The sequence below is a fragment of the Carettochelys insculpta genome, chromosome 19 (assembly GCF_033958435.1).
Source record: "Carettochelys insculpta isolate YL-2023 chromosome 19, ASM3395843v1, whole genome shotgun sequence".
NCBI lineage: Eukaryota > Metazoa > Chordata > Testudines > Carettochelyidae > Carettochelys > Carettochelys insculpta.
In genome coordinates, this window is record NC_134155.1 from 10,419,021 (window position 1) to 10,435,368 (window position 16,348).

Consider the following 16,348-nt stretch of genomic DNA (forward strand, 5'->3'; position numbering starts at 1 on the left):
TGAATCCCTGGGGGAGGAAATGTTACCACAGCATGCTGCCTTATCCATTCTGCTCCAACAGATAGGCAGCACCTAACATTCCATAAGAGCTGAACAACAGCACCAGAGATCAAGTACCTAATCCAACTTCCACTGAAGCTGGGCGAAGTCTTTCCATTGGTGTCTAAGGGCATCAGAAGAGGACTTTGCTGCTGGATTCCTTTGTAGTTCCCCTGGAAAGCAAACATGTACTTCCAGTTTCCTCTACCAGCTACTGGAACAAAAGATGAACACAAGCCACCAAAAGTGTTCAGCTCAAATTATAGCAGAATACTGTTTACTGTGAGTCTCATTTAAAAAGTGCTTTTACCATATGCAAGTTCCTTCACGTACATGCAAATGTCACATACTACACATTTTTTCAAAATCTCCTTGAGTCAATGACGACTAAATAGTTATGAAACGTAAATATTTAATTAAAGGAGTTTCCACTCTGGTCCGCACATAATATATAAAATGTACTTGGTCTACGCTTATTTCGGTCATTTGACAGTTGAACTCCCACATACTGTACTCTTCTGCACATTTGCTTCAAGTACACTTTAAGAGACACTCCTACCTTAATCTACAGGATGAAGTAAGTAGCTACTTCCCTGCATTTTTTGCAGGATTCAAGCACCTGACATGGCTCAAAAGGAGAACTAAGGGTTTTAAAGAGTATAACCTTTCTTATCTGCAGTTACACAAAAAATACCCCTTGCAGCAACTACATAAATTGCATACTGGAAACATAAATATCAGCTAAGTTTTTAATGTGATTTTAAGCTGACTTTTAGAGCAATTTAGGAAATGAAAATACGGAAGGGAACAGCCAGTTCTGCACAGACCACAATTTGAGAACTTCTGGTCTAAATCGTGTTCCTCTGAGCCTCTTTGAATAGTAATAACTGCTGCACTTCATCAGAAAAGCACTAAATGTATGAATAATGTTGTGTTAAGTCTCAATCCACTTTTACTTAATATACAAAATTACCATTGCTCATGTTTCCTCTGCAGACACAGGTATACAACCATTAATACTACTACACATATCTTAAGCAAAAATTGCCAACGTGACTATTTACAATTTATTTACAACTACAACATGTCCCCAATTTGGTCTTCAGAACGTTAATTCTTAGTCATCCCCCTCATCTTGACACTTCCTGCAGCAAGTGTTGATAAACTTCCTCTTTGCATGCAAAATTTTCAAAGTGAGACAGAACCATTTCAGCTCTCTTCAATGTGTAATACCCATTCTGACTGTTTTAAGTTCTGAAAGAGCAAAATGTTAACTTAGTATATCAAGCCTGTTTACTACAAGAGACATCATTGTACAGGTAAGGATCAGTTTTCAGATAAGGTTTGATTGCTTTGGCTCTCTAGCTGTTTCTTGTGACATTAACTTTAATTCTGCAACTTGATGGCATAGAATATTTCGTAATTAATTTATGACTCATGAACAGTATTCAGTTTTAGGAAACGGTTTTCTTACACGTCTTAGTACTATGAAGACATCCCTCCTGTTAAAACATGGCTGTTAGATCAATAACTCTCAAAACCAAGCTCAAAAACTAACCAACAATTTACATTTTTAGATTACCTAGAATTTCTCCAGGAATTTTTATAACACCCTTGAAATTTTTATCAGTACCTTAGTGAGCTCTGAAAGTCTACATATACAGAGGGAGAACAGAGTAAGCACAAAATGAGTCAACAGTATCAGATGGATAGCCATGTTATTCTGTATCTACAAAAACAATGAGGAGTTCTGTGGCACTTAAAGTCTTTGCCCACCAAAACTTGTGTTCTAAAATAAAATTGTCGTCTATAAGGTGCCACAGGACTTCTCGTTTTTTCAAAATGAGTGAAGTCTTTTCACCTGTTGCAAGTCTAAACATAAATTTGACGTGTTCTCTGGAGTTTTAGCTTATAGTCTGAATGTGCTTCTATTCTGGTAAGCAACATGTACCTGTACATGAAAACATTTGTGCTTATATTAATAATATGTACAGTGAATTGAGCTCTCAATCTTACGTTTATTGGTAAACTATCAGTGACACTTCAGAACGGAAGGTACATCAAAAGCAGCAGCAAGTACTGGGCATATTGGATGCTTGCTTTATTATCATAATTCAGACTGCTGCTCTGATACTCGAACTTTAAACAACAGCAAAAACATCATCACTACAAATGAATGTGTATTGACATATTACTTCTCACTTCAAAATTATGTATTTAAGGGTCTATAACAATTAGATCTACTGATCTAATCTAATGTTTAAATTCTAGTTCTATGCCAGTAACTGCAGCAGAAAATCATTTTCAAGTGACATGTTCCAAGTATTAATTTACAAAGAAAACAGAATGCAAGATAAAGGTTAAAAAATATTGAAAAAAGAAAGTATATTAAATTTAGGGAGCCTGCTTGTAGCTAGCATATGCTAAAGTATGCAAAATCACTGCTGATGTGAGCTTTAAGTTGCATTTGATTTCCTTTACTGTTTACAAGTGAAGATCTGAACTTTTCAAAGAAATCAGACAATCCATACATATTATTTTGACTTTTTTTATAGCCTTCTCTCCTATGTCCTTTTTTTGGCAACTTAGAACATTTTGGCTCTTCTTTTTTTTAAACAAAACCAAACAAGAGGAAATTTAGGATCTATGACATTGGAAGTGCATCTCCTCCTACTCAAGTCAGACACAAACATGGCACTTAGTTCAACAGAAGCAGTGATCTAAAAGAATAGTAGGTCTGCTGCTTATGTAACTTCACATCAACCTTACTGCTGGTAGTCAAAAGCACACAAAGACAACAAACAAGATTTAAATTACAGAGCAGAAATTTAGATCATAACTGAATTTAGAGCTATCATATTCTCTTTTTACTGCAGAGCATAACGTAACACTGTGTGTGGACAGCAGAAGGGAAATGGACACCGTCTATATATTCCTAATTTTCTTCTATGGACAATTGTGCGGATTGCTTTCTACAGAGACACAAATGCCTCCCACAACCTTACTGTCAAATATTTTTCTGAAACAATCAAGAAATACATCTGTTAGTCTTGGGGGGAAAAAAGGAAATCCAGCCCCCATGTTTCTGTACCAATCAAATGAACTTGGTAACTTAGAAAAAAATGTAAAAAATCAATCAGCAGCTACCATGATGCCTCATACTACTGCAGCAGAAAAAAGGGAACTCAATGACGGGAGCTGGATAGCTGCACTGATAATTGGCATAATTTTGACTAGTATGATAATAGCTTGCATTATAATTCTGTTGTGGAAATGCTCAAAAAAATCAGCTCCAATCAATCCAAACTGGGCAGGTCGCTCTCCCTTTGCAGATGGAGAGACACCCGATGCCTTTATGGAGAATATTAAAGAAGTGGAGCAGACCACAAAGCGTACATCAGTTCTCTCTATCTTGCCATGGAAATTTAACAAAAACTCAGTCTTGCTGGATAATGCTGAAGGCTCTGAATCAAATAAAGGGCCTGAGAAGACCTCCAGCTGCAGCACAGAGGATGAGAGCAACCAATCTACCCCTACAATAAAGGGAGACTCTGGTCTACTTGCTGTCAACATTTCAGTTTCCTTGTCAAATAGTACCAATGTGACCCCACCTTCTAGTTCAGATGGATCAAGTGATGTATGCAATCCTTCAGACAATCAAGTTCTTCCCCCACCTGAGTCACCTGATCTGCCACCTCCACCTGACTGGCTGAATGAAGTCCAGGAGAATCACAATCTTGAAATCAATGAATCCCCGGAATTGAAATCAGAAGCCCAGAGTCAGTTCTCCCTATCTCCTAACCATGAAAATGTAAATTTATCATTGCCACTGCCACCGCCACCACTGCCTCAATAATTGAAGGACCCTGCTTTGCAACATGTTACACACTGTTCAAAGCAAAGGACTAGGTGAGAAATGGAGACAGACAACAACTATACAAAGTTACAGCTTTAATTAAACATTAGCTTTTTACAAATGGAACCAGACCTACTGATCTGCTTGGAACCAATCACTGCAGTAGAGGGTATCAATGGTAGTTAAATTTAAAAAAGAATGCAATTAGGTACGTATATTGGAGATCTAGTCTTTATGGATTCTAAAAGCTACTGAAAAGTTATATATACAATTTTCAAAATGTAACAAATCCAGCTTTGCTGAAAGACAGCATCCTTGCTAGTCTTTAAAGTGCTACTTGACTGCTTTTTGTTTTGATCTACAATTTATGTTTGCTTTTCTAAGTGCTATAACTTGAATTAACTGTCACTTTAGCAACGTATTTCACATTTACTTACTTTTAATAAAATGTTTGAAAACAAAGGTGTCTTGGTAAATTGTACAGAAATTTATCAGTGAGGTAGCCGTGTTAGTCTGTATCTTTGAGAACAAAAAGAAGTCCTGTGGCACCTTATAGACTTACAGATATTTTGGAGCATTAGCTTTCGTGGGCAAAGACCTGCTTCGTCAGATGCATGAGGAAGCAAGTCTTTCCCCATGAAAGCTTATACTCCAAAATATCTGTTCGTCTCTAAAGGTGCCACAGGACTTCTTGCTGTTCTTGTACAGAAATTAAAATTCACTAAAATTTTCAATTGATTAAACACAAAAATCTCTGAAGAAAAGCAAAATTCTAGTGCCGACACACTTAATCTACTATAGGTTCCATGTAAACTTAGGTCAATTTACTGCATATTACGTGCGATTCTACAGAAAATAAAGTATTTCACTTCAACAAATAGCCCTCGTAATCCAAAAGGGTAAGAACCCTTTTCATTTTTTCCTAACTGACCAATTATTTCAAGACTGAACTTATTCCCAGAATGTGTGTAGTTGCCAGCAGCTCTTCAGTCTTTTAATACTACCAGGGATTTTTGTTGCCTTGAGGTCCAATACAATTTGTAACATTTCTAAGAGATTTAATCCTGGAAAAGCTGTTTATATTAAAAAAAGATTCAGACCCTGTCAATGCTAATCTTGGGTCCACCAGCCTGGACTAATTCAAATGGAATTGAATAGTTTTCCCCAAGTGGGTGAGAGAGGAAAAAATAAAAAAACCACCACTGTTGGTATACAGGCTCTCGTTTGTTGCTAGAACAGTTAGAAATGTTAACTTTGACTAAGGATTGTGTTTGCAAAGAGAAGAAGCTTTATATTTGTAGCTTAGCAGACCACTAGGTGATTATAGGTTTCCTAAAATACTCAGCCAATGCCAAATACTTAACACTGGGGCATGAATGAACTCATTGCAGCACTCATGCTCATTAGGATATTTTATAAATGTTAGTTCAGAGAAAATGGATTTAAACTCAATTAAACATTTAGAGATCAACTCACACACGGAAGATCTACTCCTTTGTCCACTCAGAGGAGCATAAAGGTCTGTGCAAGTGGTTATACGTTTGCACGTGTCACGAGGATAAAGTGCATCAGGAGTGACTATGAGCAATGTGAAAGGTGATACAAAGAGGGGAAGAAGAGGAGGAGATTTATTACTGGTACACAGGAATAAATGGAAAGAATCAGACTTCAGATGGCAGGTTTTAGAATGGTAGCTGTGTTAGTCTGTTTCAGCAAAAACAACAAAGTGTCTGGTGGCACCCTGAAGACTAACAATTTTATTATGGCTTAAGCTTTCAAGAGTTGCAGCTCACTTTGTCAGATGCAGAAAGTGAAAGAAAAAGAGATGGTAGGGATACAGAGACGGAAGTGTTACATGAGATCTCATTCAATCAGGGAAGATGTGTCTAAGGGGTGAATACTTAAAAGGGGGGAAATTGTAATAGAGCCATTCCCAGTGCCTAGTCAGATTCATTCTGATGCTGAGCTGGAATTCATATGGAAATTAGACACCTATTTCATGTTGCAGTCTGTTTTTGAAGTTTTTTGCTTCAGCATGGCAACTCAAGTCTGAAACAGTGTGTTCTGGGAAGTTAAAATATTCTCCCACTGATTTTTGTAGGTAATTGTTCTTGATGTCTTATTTGTGCCCATTTATTGTTATGTAGAGACAGTCCACTTTGTCCAATGTACCTGGCAGAAGGGCATTGCTGGCACAGGATGGAATGTATCACACCTGTAGGTGAATGAGCCTTTGAAGATATAGCTGATGTGGGTAGATCCTGTGAGGTGTCACCAGGGCAGGTGTGTGGATAAAGTTGGCAATGGGGGTTGCTGCTGAGGTTGGCTCCTGCGTTAGTGTTTGTTGTGGGTGTGTGGTTGGTGGTGAGTATGTGTTTCAGGTTGGGAAGCTCTCAAAGTCAGGACTGGCCTGCCTCCCAAGGTCTGCGAGAGCGAGGGACTGTCACCTAGGATAGGCTGCTGAGCTTTGATGATGTGTTGTAGAGGTTTCAGCTCGGGGCTGTAGATAATGGCCAGTGGCATGCAACTGCTTTCTTTGTTGGATATGTTCTGTAGCAGGTGACTTTTGGAGGCCTGCCTGGCTTTACCAGTCTGTTTCTTCACTTCCCCAGGTGGGTGCTGTAGTTTGCAGAACGCTTGACAGAGATACCGTGGGGCTATGGTTACACTGACCCAAACTGCCAGCAGCAGTATGCAACTGGGAGGTCTCGAAAATGCAAAGAGATGCTCATTTGCATATTCGCTTGCCAGCAGAGGCCGCTGCCAAAAGAAAAGAAGCAGCGTAAATGGGGTTCTGCTGGCTGGCTAATTGTACCCAGAGAGTAGTTGTTAATGGTGCTCAATCCAGCTGGAAAAGCATAACAAGTGGGGTTCCGCAGGGGTCCGTTTTGGGACCAGTTCTGTTCAATACCTTCATTAATGATTTGGATATTGGCATAGAAAGTACGCTTATTAAGTTTGCAGATGATACCAAGCTGGGAGGGGTTGCAACTACCTTGGAGGATAGGGTCATAATTCAGAATGATCTAGATAAATCAGAGAAATGGTCTGAAGTAAACAGGATGAAGTTTAATAAAGAAAAATGTAAGGTGCTGCACTTAGGAAGGAATAATCTGTTTCACACATACAGAATGGGAAAAGACTGTCTAGGAAGGAGTACAGCAGAAAGGGATCTAGGGGTTCTAGTGGATCACAAGTTAAATATGAGTCAACAGTGTGATGCTGTTGCAAAAAAAGCAAACATGATTCTGGGATGCATTAGCAGGTGTGTTGTGAACAAGACACGAGAAATCATTCTACCGCTCTACTCTGCGCTGGTTAGGCCTCAGCTGGAATATTGTGCCCAGTTCTGGGCACCCCAATTCAAGAAAGATGTGGAGAAATTAGAGAAGGTCCAGAGAAGAGCAACTAGAATGATAAAAGGTCTGGAGAACATGACTTATGAAGAAAGGCTGAAAGAATTGGGCTTGTTTAGCTTGGAAAAAGAAGATTGAGGGGGAACATGATAGCGGTTTTCAGATATCTTAAAGGGTATCATAAGGAGCAGGGACAAAACTTGTTCTTCTTGGCCTCTGAGGAGAGAACAAGAGGCAATGGACTTAAACTGCAGCAAGGGAAGTTTAGGTTGGACATTAGGAAAAAGTTCCTAACTGTCAGGGTGGTCAAGTACTGGAATAAGTTGCCAAGGGAGGTTGTGGAATCTCCCTCGCTGGAGATATTTAAGAACAGATTAGATAGATGTCTATCAGGGATGGTGTAGATAGTGGTCGGTCCTGCCGTCGGGGTAGGGGACTGGACTCGATGGCCTCTCGAGGCCCCTTCCGGTCCTAGTGTTCTATGATTCTATGAAACACCCCATCCCCTCCCACTGTCAGCAGCCTCTCATGCCTAGAAAAAAAAATTCAGGCATAAGAGACTGTTGACCAGTGGAGAAGGGGAGAAGGAGAAGAGAGTGTCACCAACAGAACCACATTTACTTTCCTTTGTTTCTGTACGCAGCAGTCTCTGCCAGGGAGTGAATATACAAATGAGTGGCCATTTGCATTTTCGAAACCTTCTATTTGAAGTTCTGGTCAGTGTAACCATAGCCTAGGTGTTTATCTCTGAGGAATTGGGGCAAATACAGCTGTATCTTAGGGCTCGCTGTAGACTCTAGACACTGTAGACTGAAAAAACGTTATTTAACATTAATCAAAAAGATTCAAGATACAAGCAGCTTGCAGTACAAATCCAAATTTCCCAGAGTGATTTCTCCTAAGATTCTAGGAAGAAATTACACAGCATACAAATAAAAGCTATTTTAGTTTTGAAAAAGAATATGCAGGTCAAAGAAGGAAGTCCATTCTTAAAATAGCTCTACTTTGAAAAGAAGGTTCCTGTAAAATATGGTGTTGTGTGGTTCCAAGTTTATTGTCCCATAACTTTGATACCCAATTCCCTCAGTTTACAGGTAAAGATGTGTTTCTAAATGCTAACTCTGAAAAGTGAAGCTCAAATTTAATTTGACTGTATTCTTTCTGGTTCATGGATCAATATTGCCAGTAAAGATTCTGCTGGCCAAATTCTGCCTTCAGTTTCAGCTAAGCTGCCCCCTGCCTTTTTTTTTTTTTGGGTAAATAATGGCATAGCAAAACAGGGCCTTGTATTTGGATCTTCACTATTCTGATGAGGCTACATCATCCAGAAGAGAATTTAGCATACTGGATATTTAGTTTTCTAAGAATAGGCCGCCAGATGCTGAAACCAGCTGTCCATAATATTTCAGCAAAGGAAACAGTTTATAATTCTAAAATTGCCAGCTTTTTGGAGCAAATAGTATGCATCTGTGAGAGCTGCACAGAGCATACTGTTAGCACACGACAGAAAAATAGCTAAAAGACTGCGAAGTATTTTTAAAAATTATCACAATTAAAAATATTAAGTTAGGGATATGAAATGTGCGCGCTGTGTGTGTGCGTGCACGTGTAATCAGATTAAAAACTAACGGCTATACATTGATTGTCGGAGGCATACATAAATAAAATCTCACTGAGGATATCTGTAAAAATCCGAAACAGTAGTACAATGTAGTTGATAGGATACATTGACAATCTCAGTTTAGCAACAGAAAAATAAATTTTGTATATGCTTTCAATTTTGAAATATTATGGAAGAGTTTGGCTGTTTAGTTTAAGACGACAGACAGATGAAGGCAGAACTAAAATCTAAAGACGTTATTACAAAAGCATAGATCATAATGAAGGCAGCAGCAAATAGAAACAGCAGTTGTAAATAGGCTCTTTTCGGTGGAACTGGCAATTGAGCAAACATGAGCTATAAAAATTCTCCTGATGTTATCTGTGCGGTCAAGCTTACAGATTTTATTTTAATGGAGCCCCATCTTGAAAAACAGTGATACCAAGAAGTTCAGTAACTCAATTAAAAACCTATTTTCTTGAACATGCACCCCTTGCAATAAATTTGAGTCAGCACCAACAACAGCGCTGCAGTCCTCCGACCCAGTGCTGATCAGGTGGTTGCAGAGCCCCTGCTAAAAGCAATACGATGCAGCTGAAGAGGAAAGCACAATCTACAGAGGGGAACTGTAGCTACTCTCTAGAACAAGGCGACAACCTTTAAGCATAAATCTTTCAGAGAAATGATGCACTGATACTGCAGAAGGGACTGTGGGTAAGTGTGGGGTTTTTGGGTTTGTTTTTAATTGCAAAAAAACTACTACAAAACTGGAGAATCAGAAATAAGACTGAAAATACTAGCCTAATAGTTACATGCACCAGAAATTTGCTGCAGTGACAAGAAATTTCATTCCAGGGCAAATTTAGGTTTCAAATACGTACGCTGGCTAGCTTTTGAAAATGTGAGTGATGTTGTATAACGAAGATTATTATTAATGTCTGTTTTGGAATGAGATGTGGAACCCGGGATTCAGGTTTCAAACCACCTTTGCAACAAATTATCTAAAGGCACTTCAATAAATATTTTTAAAACAAATACAGTATGCATGAGAATGTAAGACTGCTACATTACTGCAGAGATTTTTTTAAGGCAGATCTATTTGACAGCCATTTTTTGTCCATCTGTGTAAAAGAGCACATTATTCCTACGATAATATAGGCTTGAGATCACTAATAAACAAAGCAGACATTGTATAACATTTGGAATAGCCTCACATTTTACCAAGAAAGCCCTCAATTGATCTCAAGGGGGAAAGGGAGATGAAAATATGAGTTTTTGCCAGACATGCCTATAAATGGAGAACTGTATTGTAAACAATTATAAAAAGGACTGTACCACAAAGGGGTCTTTTAGATGTTTTTTAATTTAGTTTACCCAGCACGTTATCAGTGCAAAGAGAATCCTTATAAACGCATTACATATCTATTTTATAAGGGTGTCACTTTGGTATATTTAATTTCAGGCAACAATGGAATACCAGACATTGAAGATACATCATTATCTACTGATCCTTCTGATTTTTATTCCCATTGTTTTGTGCATTTGTCCTTCTAAGTGTAAGTGCTCAGGAAACAACAGAAGTGTGGACTGTTCTGGCAGAAACTTGACTACCCTGCCACATGAACTTCAAGACAACATTACACATTTAAATCTGTCCTTTAACCACTTAGTTGATCTTGACCATCAGCTGACTCGGTTCCCCAATTTGAGGACCCTGGATATTTCAAATAATTGGCTCAAGAATATTCCTGCTCACCTGCCCAAGTCACTATGGGAAATATATGCCATGGGTAACAATATTAAAGTTCTACAGAAACTTGATACGGCTTATCAGTGGAATCTTAAAGTGCTTGATATTTCCAGGAATATGGTGGAAAGAGCAGTACTTATCAACAACACACTGAGTAGTCTCAAGTTTCTCAATCTCAGCAGCAACAAACTTTGGACTGTCCCAACCAATATGCCCTCCAACATAGAGACGGTGGATCTATCAAACAACTTCTTAACGCAAATACTTCCAGGGACACTGGTGAGGCTGCCACACCTTACAAACATTTATCTTCACAACAACAAGTTCACATATATTCCCGACAAAGCTTTTGACCAGCTCTTTCATCTACAAGTCATAACACTTGATAACAATCCATGGTTATGCAATGATAAGAAAAATATCCTTTACTTGCTAAAGTGGATAAAGGAAACAGCGGCCATTGTGATAGGGTCTCCATGCTCCAATCAAACTATGTCTTGGACTAATACCACACCAGTTTTGACTGCTTCCACAATTACAGATGCTAAGCTCATGGGTAAAGGAATAAAAGCAGCAGACACAAATGGCTCTCCAATGGCAACTGAACCAATCCAAGTGACAAAAATACAATTTCGATCAAATGAAGTTACGTTAAGCGCTACCTTAAGCCAAACTGTAGTATTTACCAGCACAGATAGACCCTTACTCCTCTATCCAGTAGATCCAACTACTCGAAAAACTTCTCATGAAGCAGCAGCCACACACTCTGTCTACATTAAAGATTCAACTGATGTGAACTCAAGCATGATGAGTTCAACAGGATCATCCACTACTCCCATGACCTTAAGTATTACCAGCAGAATGCTGACAAACTACTCCAAAATGCCTCAGCAAAGCACAACCATTACCTCAAGGAAAGAGGAGTCTACTACAGATATTTTTAATACTCATGCCCCCAAATCAAGCATTTGTGAGCTGTACTCCTCCTATGTTGTTATGCTTAATACAGTGGCAATTCTGATTGGCTACAGGCTTGCATTCTTCTGAAAATTAACACATTTACTCCAATGACGAAGAGATGGAGCAAAAGCACCCAAGTTTAAGAGTGAATCTAACTTAAGAAACTAAGTTTTGAAATGTGGACTTTACTCTAAAGAAAGTAATCATTTTAAAATACAGTGCACAATTAATGTCAATACTAAGCTGCTACATATTTTGATGTTTTATTGAGTAAAACTAACCTTCCAAATGCTTTGTTTATATGAAATGTGCATTTTTTGTATTTAAATTTTTAATTTTCCTTGCACAAAAATGAAACATTGGAATTTTATGTACTCGTTTTACATATGTTTTTGTCATTAAATATCCAGAAAAAAAATGGGCTGCAACATATCTGCTTATTCTTGCTTGATTTGCCAATCAGCGATATTTTGTAATACAGCTATGCTAACCCTCTGCAAGTTAAAAATGACATGCAAAATACGGGTGTCAGGGGGCAATAAAGTAAACTTATTTCACTAATCAAGTTATTTTTGTGGAAGTATGGTTGGCATGTATATGATTATGTTTACTTCATAAGTATGTAATATTTCAATATGAATAGAGAACCACAGTTTTAATTTCAGGAATTAAAAATAAGATTATCTTGGTATGTACTGGATTAGGAAAAAACAAGGAAGAAAGCACGGTCTAGTTTTTCAGAAGGAGAAATGAGTGTCAAAGGAATGGTTTCTCTTCCTGGCTATCCCAATGACAGACCTTGGGCAAGTCACTTCATTTCTCTATGCCTCCGGTTCCCCACATTGTAAACAGGGGAACATATATAGCTACTATGAATAAAACATGATTGCTAAATGTAATTCTTTTAAGTTTTTCTTTTTTTCCCCCCAAGTCCTCCTTTAACAAAGCAAAGCAACTTACTCCATTGCACTTAAAGAAAAAATCATTACTTGACTGGGTCATGATGCACCTTTATACTAATTTTCACCTGCAATGTGAACTGAAGGCAAGTTTACCTACACAAGGTTACACAGCATATCAATTACATTAATTATATAATGATAAACTAATTAAACAGTAAAATGTCCTTATTTGTCACCAAGACAAACCCTTGCACTTTGAGAGCCATCAAGGCCTAGAAGGCATGAAATTCAATAGAAATTGTCTAATCACTTGTATTTTGTGGGCGCGGTTCCACGTCTCAAGGGGATAAACTCATAATTTAGCATGAGCATTATATTCTGCACACTATCGACAAGTGTTACACTTAAATGCATAGTTCCTCATACTCTGTAGCACAGAGGAGCTAAAATGTGCAACACAAGGTACTTGATGTAGGCTATTGAAGTTCTATAGCCAGAGCTGACCTGTACATAGGCTGGTTCAGGGCAGTTTCCCCAAGACCCATGTGCGGGGTGCATGAGAGGGCTGCACTTCAGAGGGACATGGGGCCCAGCAATGGAGGGGTTGGTGGCAGAGCAACTGGTCCCCTTTCCTCCTTGCTGGCTCCTTGTGTTGCTTGGAAGAGGCAGGTGTAGGGTCTTGGGGGAAGGAGTAGAATGGGCATGGGGCTGGGGCAGATGAGGGATTTAGGGGTGAGGGTAAAATAGGAGTATGGCAGGGGTTTGAAGTAGTAGCCATGACTAAATGAGCTCAGATGAGGGGTGCTCACACCATCTCCAGAGGCTGGGCAGCTGCGTGGCTGCTCTGAGGGCCCAATCCTCCCCTTAATTTTAACTAGCACTCAATATTTAATTATTACAAGCCTTTGGTTATGTTTGCCCATGCATTTCAGGCAGTTCCTTAATTTCCAGTGTGTCACAGGATCCAGGATGCAGGTGCAGTGAAAGCCAGGGGACCTCTCCAGAGTGTAAGCTCACCAAGCTACACTCGCTTTTGGCTGATCGGCCAGGGATACAGAACATTTACAACCATCCTTTTAGCTCCTTAGGAAGAGGAAAGAGGCAACGGTGAGGAGCACTGTGGGAATAAAGTGGAAAACTAGCCCAGGCACTTAGGAGGGGCTTTCAGAAGCGCTGCAGGAGCCATATTTCAGTTCCTTGAATTGACCATACCACTGGAGGCCAATGGACCTGCAGTACTTTTGTCACTGACTGGGGAACCCCTTATCATTGAGACACTGCATGAGTGTGGGGCACGTGCACTAAAAAACACAGCTGCCTCATTCTCCTTTGCAGAAAGGAAAAGGCTAGCAGGAAGCGGTGTTCTATCGATGCGAATATACCTGCTCCGATGCCAAAGCAACACTGGGCAGCAAGACTGTCATGAACTACCACCACTACCTTGAAGCTGCCCTGCCAAAGGTAAGTTCTAAAACTAATTCCCCAGCCACTGGGAGCAGAGTCACAAAACTTCTTTTCTATGTGAATAATATTTCTAGGACCAAAAAATGTCCAGAAAGGGACAAGCAACAAGCATACTGCTTATATTTAACTTCTAATTGCAAAGCATATGTCGAATGATGAGACAAACAAGCCCTCCACTATTTCACTGACACCCAATTACAGTTTTTAAAACTTCAGTCAATTGAGTTATTGTTAGTGCTCCTTTGAAGAAAAACATTCACCATAACCGATACGTAGCACCCAAATTCTTCATAGCTATTTCCTTAAAGAGATGTTAAAACCAGTGTTCCATCTAATTTTTCCCACTCATACGCACAATACATTTTGTTATGTGCACTGAGGCATGTGTGGATGTGCATCACCAGTGGAAACACAATGTCAACTGTGGGCACTCTGCTAATTAGCTGGACAGCATCTGAATCTCTCCTGGACAGCCGCCCAAGCGCTCAGCTTACAGGAACATTGATTAAAACCCCACCATCACATCTCTGAATAGCCCTATCTTTCCTGTCCCAAGAGATCATCCCTTCTGAAACATGGTACCCAGTTCAAAATTAAAACCTTGGATGTTATGGAGGAAAATTGGGGAAGTGACCAAATAAGAGCAAATCTAAAATGTTACCATGACACACTTCTCCTTTGTGTCTTTTTCAGTCATCAAGCTAATTTACAATTAGATAGTGCCATTAATTGCAAAGAACACCGCAGAGACAGGTAGCTAACATATATAGCTGGGTCTACACTACAGAGTTCTGTCGACAAAACTACAAGTGTCCAGACTACAAATGCATTTTGTCCAGCATCTGTTGACAGAACGCAAAGTTTTCCCAGCAGAGTTCTGTCTTGACTGTACGAGGCACAGCGCTTCTGTCAACAGATTCTGTCGACAAAAGAATAGTGTAGACACTCCGTGGGGCCCTCTGTCTACAGAGAGGGCTTCCGGTTGACTGTGCAGCCCTATTTGCACAACTTCCAGTTGGCTGTTCTGTCAACAGTGGGCTGGGCACTCTGGCTGCTCTCTGTCAACAGGTGTTGACAGGGAACCTGTACTTGTGTGGATGTGTTCTGTAGACAGAGCTTCTGTCGGCAGAACTCTGCTGTGTAGACGCAGCTTATGTGTTTACCCACTACAGAGAAGCAGTGACTTATTGGGTGAAGCTAGGCAGCTAGATAGTTGTTTAACATTTACAACTACATAACACTTGAGGGCTTGTCTACACTGATACTTCACTGTGCTGTAACTTTATTGCTCCAGGTATGAAAAAATACATTTCCCCATGCACAGCAAGGTACAGCACTGTAGAACAGCAGTGTAAACAGGCTCCCAGCCCCGCTAATATGACCTGCAGCAGCTGTGCTTTAAATGTATAAGTGCAGACAAATCTTGGAACATGAAGTGAATATTTACACAAGATCAGGACGATTGTATGGAGGTTTTAGGTAAACAATGAAATTTCTCAAGTTGAAATGTAAACAATCTCATTTTACTGGCTTACCAGGTAACTTCAATGGCTGGATAAAATCAGAGCCAATGGCAATGTCTTGAAAGAAGCAAAACCTATCCTTCCTATCTCCCATGGAATCTGATATTCAAGATTCATCCACTGGTGTCAGTAGGCTTTGAGCAAGAGTTTATATCAAGTCTACTCATAGATCATGAGGCGTGCTCCATGCCACTGAGAAGGACATTTAATAAATGACATTGCCAGCAGCACAATGCCCCTAGCCAATCCAGTTATTATGTACAAGGAAGGGGGAAAAGATACCAATAATCACCATTTCCTGAACAAGGCAGTATGACTGTATACACCTCTGATACAATCAGTGTCCTACATTACAAAGGCATTAAACTCACTCTTGCTGCATAATTCATTTAACCATGACAAATTTTGTTGCGTGTGACAGAATTAATCCTGGAAGAAACTAAGTATGTGTGCAACAGACACTTCATTTTCAGTAAATGCAAAATTCAGTCTAGGAAAAATATTTTTACCAGCAGGTCCAGGAAAACCTAAAGCTTAGATAGGGAATATTTACTGCACGCAAGATGAGCTGCTATCTGGTTGACATATCTGACATGAGGCTAGGGAAGGAAACTGGCTGCTTATGTTTCCAACAGGTATTTTGTGATTTCCTCTTCATGCAGAGGGGCTGGGGCTGTAGAAGTTGAGAAGTGGATGACAACAATACTAGCAAGTAGTTACAAGGTAAGAGGTAATCTAATGCCATCACCCATGCGGCAATAAAGAATCTAACCATAGGAGGAAAGGGAACACTATGTGGCCATTTTCACATGCTCCTAAAAATAAAATAAAAATAAATAAATAAATAACCCCAAACCTTGGGGATAGATCTCTTTTTCTCAAACTTATTTACACTAAT

At 39.4% G+C, this 16,348-nt stretch overlaps 2 protein-coding genes across 11 annotated transcripts in view; one reads left to right on the forward strand and one right to left on the reverse strand.

Annotated features, from left to right (window-relative positions):
- Positions 1-16,348, reverse strand: part of NF1 (neurofibromin 1) — a 199,297-nt gene that overhangs the window by 60,005 nt on the left and 122,944 nt on the right. The window lies entirely within an intron of this gene.
- Positions 9,458-11,841, forward strand: OMG (oligodendrocyte myelin glycoprotein). Its single transcript, XM_075013872.1, has 2 exons — positions 9,458-9,565; positions 10,314-11,841. The coding sequence occupies exon 2, from the start codon at positions 10,320-10,322 to the stop codon at positions 11,646-11,648; it is 1,329 nt and encodes a 442-aa protein (XP_074869973.1). The 5' UTR covers positions 9,458-9,565; positions 10,314-10,319; the 3' UTR covers positions 11,649-11,841.

What these genes read in the sequence shown, in the direction of transcription:
- OMG (XM_075013872.1), top strand. Translation starts at nt 10,320, where the DNA reads ATGGAATACCAGACATTGAAGATACATCATTATCTACTGATCCTTCTG.